The sequence below is a fragment of the Danio aesculapii genome, chromosome 9 (genome assembly GCF_903798145.1).
Source record: "Danio aesculapii chromosome 9, fDanAes4.1, whole genome shotgun sequence".
NCBI classification, from domain to species: domain Eukaryota; kingdom Metazoa; phylum Chordata; class Actinopteri; order Cypriniformes; family Danionidae; genus Danio; species Danio aesculapii.
This window is the reverse complement of record NC_079443.1, coordinates 34,220,313-34,229,944: the sequence shown is the minus strand read 5'-3', so window position 1 is coordinate 34,229,944 and position 9,632 is coordinate 34,220,313. Positions and strand designations below refer to the sequence as shown.

The 9,632-nt window shown below is 36.0% G+C and overlaps 1 protein-coding gene and 1 pseudogene across 1 annotated transcript; both read right to left on the bottom strand.

The window, feature by feature from the left end:
• Nucleotides 1-478: 478 nt before the first annotated feature.
• On the bottom strand, nucleotides 479-1,660 carry LOC130234694 (galactose-specific lectin nattectin-like; annotated as a pseudogene).
• Nucleotides 1,661-4,703: 3,043 nt separating this feature from the next.
• LOC130235477 (macrophage mannose receptor 1-like) lies at nucleotides 4,704-8,485 on the bottom strand. The gene is made up of 11 exons (XM_056466068.1): nucleotides 8,419-8,485; nucleotides 8,196-8,287; nucleotides 7,977-8,099; nucleotides 7,787-7,892; nucleotides 7,596-7,652; nucleotides 6,032-6,065; nucleotides 5,593-5,660; nucleotides 5,328-5,419; nucleotides 5,112-5,237; nucleotides 4,921-5,029; nucleotides 4,704-4,847 (listed from the first exon to the last, which is right to left on the bottom strand). Exons 1-11 carry the CDS (start codon nucleotides 8,477-8,479, stop codon nucleotides 4,780-4,782), a joined length of 936 nt encoding a protein of 311 aa, XP_056322043.1. The 5' UTR covers nucleotides 8,480-8,485; the 3' UTR covers nucleotides 4,704-4,779.
• Nucleotides 8,486-9,632: the final 1,147 nt, after the last annotated feature.

The following is a 9,632-nucleotide window of genomic DNA, read 5'->3' as shown; positions in this document are numbered from 1 at the left end:
CACATTCTTTATTATCCTAGCTTTCTTGATTTCACTTTGGTCCAAAACTCCTCATGGGGAATTAAATTCAGGTTAAAGCTAAACTGTGAAGACCTGCAGCCCTCCACAAACTGAATTTGACGCTCCAGCTATGAACAAAACCTTTACTTTTATGGTGTCAATATGAAAACACTAGGCAGATTAAATGTACAAAATTAAAAGAAACAAGGCAAGATCACAAAAGCAAATGTCAGTCTGTTAAATGTTTTTTCCATCAACATTTGCCACATCTTTTTCTTTTAGACACTTGCTGGGCTCCCAAACAGGTATTCAGAAGATTGATGGGATTTTTCGACCAAAATGTAAGGTAAGTTGGGACATGTTTTCATCTCCAAGTCACTTGAGGAAATAGCACCTTTGTGAGCCCCTCTGATGACATTCAGCTGTAATCCAATGAAAGTACGTAACCAGGTTAAACAAGACCATCATTAAACACAGATGATTTGCTTTGATTTATTGATTCAAGCAGGTGATGAGAACAAGATCTTAATTGGCACATTTAGCCTTGTAATTGAACAAGAAGAACACTTAAAATTAACACTGGTCCAGGCTTTTGGCGCAGATATAGCCTTGTTCAATTGAACAAGGCAAGTTATTCCAACAACGGTTCGCTAGGAGAAAAAAATAAATAAATTTAGTCAGGTAGGTTGGACTAAATAGAGACATTCTATATTGCCAATTTACACAAAATAAAATTTAAAGCAGTCTTACAGGTCCAGTTGATCTCCAAGCAGTGCTCTGTATTTTTGTTGTTAGGCTCTCCTGAACACCAGTTGGTATAACCAAATGGAGATCCATCAGACCAAAACCAGTTTCGTTCCTAACGAGGGAAGAGATTTAGTGCGCTTGTACTCAGACAGCATTGGAAACTTGTTCACACAAATATGAACGTCTTACATCTTCACCATCATAGCCACCAATAAAGAAACGTGTGGAGTCAGGTATCAGACTCAGCAGAAAATTATTTTCCATATCATTTCGCACAGAAGCAAGATTCGCACCATGACGTTGACAGTTTCTCTGTAGATAGAGGTTGTTTTTATAGTCAACGCAAAATTCATATATTTTGTGAAGATCGTAAAACCAGTGTTGTGTCAAACATTACCTCTGCTGTGACCCCAGTTCACTGATGTAGAGAAAAACCTAAAGCATCGAGATCCAGACCTTCTCCATTGACGTGGGCATTTCTTATCTTTGCATTCACAGTATAAAACACATGGTTACGGTGTTAATTAACTTTAATTGTTAACTATCGGTTTGTATGATCATGGTAAATGCATATTGCTTCCCTTTTCCCAAATTTAAAAATATATAATATAAATTATATAAATATAAAATTAAATATAAAAATATAAAATTTTGACATGTTGATTACCTGCTGCATTCACCATGGAGAACATGAAAAAAAGCAGCAGAAAACTTCTCAGCATCACCATCATGAACCTGAAAATAAAACAGAAAAAAAATTAAGGGTCTAAATTAATATGCAGAGGAAAACACTTTGTATATAAAAGTGATTCAGAAGCTCTGATGGGTGCGTGAAACTCACTCAGTTTGTGAAGTTGCTCAATCAGCCCTGCTTCCACAAATGGTGAACAAAAACTATATAAAAAAACAAAAACAAAGGAACAATAAACATGAAATAAATTATACAGTCAGAGATACAAACATTGAGAGCCTAAATAACAGGAGAAACCTGAAGGACAGACCAGACAAAAACTAAAGGGTGCTGAGGAACTCAAATACACTTGAACTAATTAACTAATACAGGTGATGCAGATTGCACTAAGGATCAACACAGGTGAAGGAAATCATTGGCTTAAAGCTATGGTCACACTGGCTTTGTGTGTGCGAAATTCTGTCGTGCAGCGCTGCGAAAAGGGGCGGGATTAAACAAGATGATTAGACATTAACAAAAGCGAGCGATTGGTCCATGTTTTATATTTTTGTCCAGAGAGGTCAGAGTTCACCAAGCTTGATCTTTGCACCGCAGCGAATGCGTCAGACCGAAAATGCAAGGTCATGCGTCAAGTTTCGCATGACCTTGCATTTTCGGTCTGACGCATTCGCGTGCGTATGAATGGAAGTCTATGGGAGGAAAAGCCCAGTGTGACCCAGCTTAAATGCAAACTGGGTGAAGCTGTGGTCACACTAGAGTTTGTATGTGCTAAATTCTGTTATATGGCACTGTGAAAAGGGGGAGGATGAAACAAGATGATTCGACATTACAAAAAGTAAGCGATTGCTCCATGCTTTAAATTTCTGTCCAGAGAGGTCATGTTTTGATCCTCGATTGGTCTCAAGCAATCATATGACGCGATTTTGCAGGCCATAGCTTTTAAGCTGCGGTCACACTGGACTTTTCCCCCCATAGACTTCCATTCATACACACGCAAATGCGTCAGACCGGAAACGCAAGGTCATGCGTTAAGTTTCACAGTTCGCTGCGGTGCAAAGTTCAAGCTTGGTGAACTCTGAACTGCAAAATCGCATCACTTGACTGCGTGAGACTAGTCAAGGATCAACTGGACAGCAATGTAAAACATGGAGCAATCGCTTGCTTTTTTTTTTTTTTTAAGTCTAAAGCTGCAGTCACACTGGGTTTTGTGTGTGCGAAATTCTGTCGTGCGGCGCTGCGAAAAAGGGTGGGATTAAACCAGATGATTAGATATTAAAAAAAGCAAGCAATTGCTCCATGTTTTATATTTATGTCCAGAGAGGTCCTGTTTTGATCCTCGATTGGTCTCACGCAGTCAAGTGATGCGATTTCGCAGGTCAGAGTTCACCAAGCTTGAACTTTGCACCGCAGCAACATGCGAAACTTGATGCATGACCTTGCATTTCCGGTCTGACGCATTCGTGTGTATGAATGGAAGTCTACGGGAGGAAAAGTCCAGTGTGACCGCAGCTTAAAAGCTCTGACCTCCGATTTCGCAGGTTAGAGTTCACCAAGCTTGAACTTTGCACCACAGCGACATGCGAAACTTGACGCATGACCTTGCATTTCCGGTCTGACGCATTCGCGTGCGTATGAATGGAAGTCTATGGGAGGAAAAGCCCAGTGTGACCGCAGCTTCAATCATCTTGTTTAATCCCACCCCTTTTTGCAGCACCATATACGACAGAATTTCGCGCACACAAAATCTAGTGACTGCATCTTAAAACTGAAGTAAACCAAAATGATGAGACAGAATTTCAGAATTTAAATTAAAACAATTTATAAATATGAGAATGGGGGATACTACAAGTCTGTAAAAATGAAAGATCTGGTTAAATATTTAAAAAAAAAAAAAAAAGTTGTGAAAAGTACAGAGAACCAGGAGTGACACTTAAATTATTTTGTCAATTTAATAATTCAAACAAAAGTAAATCACACTTGTATAAATAATTCTTGGGTAACACTGTATTTTGATGGTCCATTAGAGTATTAGTAGACGATCTGCTTAATATCAGCTGATACTGCTCCAACAGACATTTGACTATAAGAAACTTTGCATGTGCAAGTCAACTTATACTAAACCTGGGCAGCCTGCTGGGGTCACAGACCCTTCAGCTGAGGACAAGGGCCCCCAGGAGCCCAAACTGCCACCCAGGGACAGTAGCTGGCCCCTGGGGCAGCCCGCTGGGGTCACAGACCCTTCAGTCTACTTATAAATCTGAGAATTAGTCAGCATGAAGATGCAAAGTAACAAATTCAACAAACACACCATCAAAATAATGTGACCAAAACTTGTTTGAAAAAATGTTGATTTAAAAAAAAAAAAAAAAAAAAAAAAAAAAAAAAGTTAATGAGCATTTACTTTATTCATGCGTTGATTAGTGTATTAAAATAAACTAATAGTATGTTTACACATTAAACATGTCAAATGTTTTTAGTTATTAAAAAAAGTGCGTGTTAGATAGGTGATTTATTAAAATATTTATAATATTGATTAATCAGAATACACAATTATAAAGTTGTATTCATACATTCCTTTTATTAACTATTGCTTCAAATTAAAAGCAGCACAGCCCTACCCTGAACACTTCTCACCAACACTTAGAAGCCATCAAATCTTAAACACATTCATTTTCATACAAAAAAAAAAAAATCCAGTTCAACCATCGATTAATGGGTTGAGGCACAGACATGCATGAGGTTACATTTTATGTCAGTAGCAGATTTGATCATTTGGAAGGAGGCCAAAGAAGAGCAGACACCATTCTGATCTAGAATGCGGGGACCCTGACTAATCAAAAAGGCATTGCATGATGTCTATGGTCGGTCTCAGTCACATGTTGCCTTGCAAGAAGTCTTTTCTAGAAAAGAACTTGAGGGTGAGACTCTTGAGTTCTTAAACTTGTGGGCTTATTAGAAAGGGTTAAAAATTAAGCGTCACAGAGATAAGATTTCAAATAGCACAATATGAAGACTTTAATCTTTACTTCCTACATCACCTGGTGCAAAAGATACAATTTAAGTCTTAAGCCATTGTCACTTTTTTTTTCCCATATTACATCCACAATGCAGGGTTCCTCAAACAGATTTTCATCCGAGTTACTGCCTGGCGCTACCAGCACCTTGGGAGGACACTTAATGGTATTCTGATAACCACACCCTTAAAATTACCCAATTAACCACGTTTTACACACGTACACCACAGAGGATTACTTTGGATTTAATTTATTGAAGCAGTTCAGAGCTGATGAGAATAGAATCTGAAATGATCCCAATCATGACTGCACACCACAGGCATCAAATCACAGTTTTCTGGCACAAATATAGCCGTGTGTACTTGAACAAGGTGTATTATTCCAGCAGTGGTTCGCTGTGGAAGGGGAACAAATGAGACATTTAGATTCTACAAAAATAAATAAAAATAAAATAAAAAGCCCACTTACCTGTCCAGTTGATCTCTAAGCAGTGCTCCGTATTCTTGTTGTTAGGCTCTCCAGAACACCAGTTGGTATAATCAAATGGAGATCCATCAGACCAAAACCAGCTCGCTTCCTAATGAGAGATCACATGTTGATTAATACTCTTATATTCTCAGACCAGTAAACCTACAAAGCATGCCAAAGCCAAGTCTTACATCTTCAGCATCATAGCCACCAATCCAGCAACGTGTGGAATCACTGGCCACCAGACTCAGCAGAAAGTCATTTTCCACTTTGTTATGCACAGAAGCAAGATTTGCACCAAGACTTTGACAGTTTTTCTGAAGAGACAGGTTTATAGTGGTCAAATAAATTTTATATTAGCCAAGGTCATGAGGGGCTTTAAATTAGTGTTGTCTCAAAAACATTACCTCTGCTGTGACCCAACTAACAGACGTGGAGAAAAACTTAAGGCATCGAGATCCAGAGTTTCTCCACCCACAGGGGCATTTCTCATCCAAGTCTACGCAGTACATAAAATACAGGGTTGTGATAATCCCAGCAACATTAGTAATTAATTTGACACTTCAAAAGTAGTGATAAAGTCTAGTAAACATGCGTAATTCCTATTCTCTCTTAAATCAAAAAGTAGAACAGTTTTTTTTAAAAGAAAGAGGGTTGACATTCACTGGTTACCTGCAGCATTCCCCATAGAGAACATGAAGAAAAGCAGCAGAAGACTTCTCAGCCTCACCATCATGAACCTGAAAGTTAATAAAACAGAAAAATTCAGTGTTTGAACTCATGTAGAGAGAAAGTCAGAATATTAGAGTTGTTCAGTAGCAAATGATACCTAAATCACCTAAGTGTTCAGATTGTTTAACGAAGTTTCAGACGAAGAGTTTGTGAAGTTGCTCAATCAGCCCTGTTGTCAAAGGGAGTACAAAAAAATAAAAATAACATAACAAAGGGAAGTTACACATCTAATAAAGTAAATATTCACAAATTCAAACACAGAGACAGTAAATAATCACAGAAACCTGAAGAAGACCAAACCAGATAAAAACTAGAGCGTGCTGAGGAACTCAAATACACGCACTGATGAACTAATACAGGTGATACAGATTGAACTAACCATCGACACAGGTGAAGGAAATTAGCGGCAGGAACTGGAACAACAGGAAAAAAAAGCAGAAAACACTAACATGTCCCAAACTGTGACATTTGCTTTTATACTTGCCTTGATAAGTAAACTCTGATGATACAGAATTTCAAATAAATTAACACTATTCATAAATGGGAGAATGCGGATAAGACACGTAAATAAAGACATATCTGAATAAAAATTAAATATCTAGAGAGATATTTAAGCTATCATGAAATTATGGTGGACCAAGAGTGACACTTAAAAATAAAAAAATGATCAATTTAATAATTCTGACATGTTAAACATTTAAATGTGAAAAAAATACTGTTTTAAAACGTAAAAAAAAAAGAAAAAAAGAAAAGCATGTCAGCAAATGCTATTTTAAAATGTTTATTTAATATGCTTGATGTTTTGATTGAGTGGATTAAAAACTACAGTGACTGAGAGATCTTAAAGTGCTCAATTTAGGTAAACATGTGCAATTACAAAAAACACCAGTGAATTATTAAAAGATTTTTATCCATTTGACAGCACACATGCTGCAAATTCTAACAACGCATATGAAAAAAAAAGCACTGCATTTTCCCCACAACACAAATTAAAACGTGCTGCATTCTCACAACGGAACACAACGGAAATGTTTCAAGGGGACCCAAAAATGTGACAGACAACACTGTGCCATGACTTTTCCTCAGTGATGTTGTAAATGATCTTTGAAAGGGGAGTTTTTTTTTTTTGTTTACTTTAATATCCAATTCTTGTGTATTTAGTATTTTTAGGCTAAATAACCATAACCTAAATTGCCAAGTCTGACACATTTTAGGGTCTTCTTGAAATATTTGTATTGTGAGAACGTGCAGCAAGTTTTTGTAGTAGGTTTACATTGTGAGAAAATGCAACATTTAGTGTTGTGAAAATACAGCATGTTTATAAAAAAAATAAATAAAATAAAAGTTAATGTTGTGACAATTAGCAGTATGTGTGCGCTGTCAAACTGATGAAGTTCTTCTCAATTTGTATGTGTTTTAGCACGTTTTCTTAAATTGCAGCATGTTAGGCTCTCTGTCACTGGAATAAACAATTTTAATCATTTTTAAATGAATCTGTTTATTAAATATTGTTTAAGAAATCAAGTTGCATATTTGTTCATGTAAAAGGGGGAGTTGATACTAAAATGTACTCAATTAGGGATCATAGCTATAAAATACCTCAGGTATGAAAGTGGTTTATATATATATATATATATATATATATATATATATATATATATATATATATATATATATATATATATATATATATATATATATTTTAATAAACTCATTGCTTTAATATATAAATAAATCACACACAAAGAACATTTCTCACCTGCCACCACTGCTTAGAATCACACAAATCTTAATACAACACACTTACAATCCAGTTAGCTTTTATTGTTTGGAGGTGTGATGGAGAATGTATTAGGATCCAAGTGATACATTCACAACAACATTGTAAAGACACTGGAAACATGAGCAGTACCTGTAACCAGATGACTGCATTCAATGTTTTTTAGCGCACAAATAGCCCATGGAGGTTGAACAGCCTTGATTGTTCCAGCAACGCTTTGCTGTTGGGAAGAGAAACTTAGATCAACGGTGGTCATGCATGCTTGTACATGTATAATATCAACTTTAATCCTTTGACAAGCAGCATTTAAGGTTACTGTATCAAGTTAGACCACTAAAATGACCAAACACTCACATGTCCAATTGATCTCCAAGCAGTTTTCGTTCCCCTTACTAGGCTCTCCTGAGCACCAGTTGGTATAACTAAACTCAGATCCATCAGTCCACAACCACTGTCCATCCTGAGTAAAAGAAAATCAGATTTGCTAGAATTAACTTAAGGCACATGCTAAGGGCATCAAAATGTGAACAAACAAGTTGCCTACTTGTTCACCACCATGACCACCAATCCAGCAGCGTGTGGAAGCAGGCACCAGACTTAAAAGAAAAACGTTGTCGTCTTTTTTATGCACAGAGGCGAGATTTGCACCAAGACTTTGACAGTTTTTCTGAAGGAGACAAATGATATTTACATTCTAATTTGTCAAAAGTTTGTATATTTTGCTAAGATCTTAGGAGCCTTCAAATTACTACGAACACATTACCTCTGCGGTGTTCCAGGTAACAGATGTGGAGAAAAACTTATAGCATCGAGAACCAGAATTTTGCCATCCACAGGGGCATTTGTCATCTTGGCCTATACAGTACATAGTTAGTGATTCTCAGCAAAGTTAGATTCTCAGTTAAAGTTAGTTAACTCACTAAAATTATATTACATCTGGTAAAAACAATAAATGAAATTAGGATTTTCACAAGTTGATTAGTTACCTTCTGCATTTACCATGGAGAACAAGAAAAGCAGCAGGAAACTTCTCAGAGTCGCCATCATGAACCTGAAAATAACTAAGGTTAGTCAAAAGAGGAAAACACTTTGTACATTTAAAATAATAATAATAATAATAATAATAATAATAATAATAATCATAATAATAATAATAATAATAACTTTAAAAGTTCCTGAATCAGACACAGATTGAACAAAGCATCGACACAGGTGAAGGAAATTAGTGACAGAACCTGGAACAAAGGGAAACTTCCAGCATGTTCCAAACGAGATATATCAGATTTTTACCATTTTTATATAAATAAAACAGAGTTATAAAAAAAAAAAATATTTATAAGATAAAAGAAAATTATAAATACATACAAACTTATAATAATGCATTAAACTAATATTACATAATACATAGGGTAATTTACACGCATTCATAAATAAATATAAATGAATGAATAAATCAATAAACAAGGCACAGCCTGCACAATATCGCTCCAAACGTGTTTTGTGGGCATCAACTGAAGCTGCGGTCACACTGCACTTCTCTCCCCATAGCCTTCCATTCATACGCATGTGACTGCGTCAGACCGGAAAGCTGCGGTCAGAGTTTGAGCTTGCGAAAATCTGTTGTGTGGCGCTGCAAAAAGGGGTGGGAATAAACAAGATGATTGGACATTAAAAAAAGTGAGCGATGGATCCATTTTTTATGTCCAGAGAGGTCATGTTTTGATCCTCGATTGGTCTCACACAGTCAAGCGATGAGATTTCCCAGTACAGAGTTCACCAAGCTTGAACTTTCCAATGCAGCGGACTACGAGACTTGCCACACGACCTTGCGTTTCCGGTCTGACGCATTCACACGCGTATGAATGGAAGTCTATGTACAGAATTTGATCATTTAAATTCAATTTATAAATGGGAGAATGGGGATAAGACAAGTCTGTATAAAAATGAAATGCCTGGTTAATAATCAGAATGAATTACCAGGAGTGACACTGAAAATCCATAAAAATGCACATAAATACATCACATTTAAATGTTTAAATAAATAAAAACTATTTATTTTAAAACATTGATTAATCAAACAATGAAAAAGTATTTTATTAAGAAATTACTTTAAATTCTTTAAAAATGCTTTTGGCAAATGTTAAAAAAAGCAATTTTAATATGTGCATATTTATATATATATTTTATTATTCTTTTTTAT

Excerpts from the sequence above, each read along its gene's own strand:
- LOC130235477 (XM_056466068.1), bottom strand. The coding sequence starts at position 8,479 with ATGATGGCGACTCTGAGAAGTTTCCTGCTGCTTTTCTTGTTCTCCATG. Across the intron at positions 8,288-8,418 it reads CTCCATGGTAAATGCAGAAG|GCCAAGATGACAAATGCCCC; the intron begins GTAACTAATCAA and ends TGTACTGTATAG. Across the intron at positions 6,066-7,595 it reads CATGGGCTATTTGTGCGCTA|TTCCTGCCGCTAATTTCCTT; the intron begins AAAAACATTGAA and ends CTGTTGTTCCAG.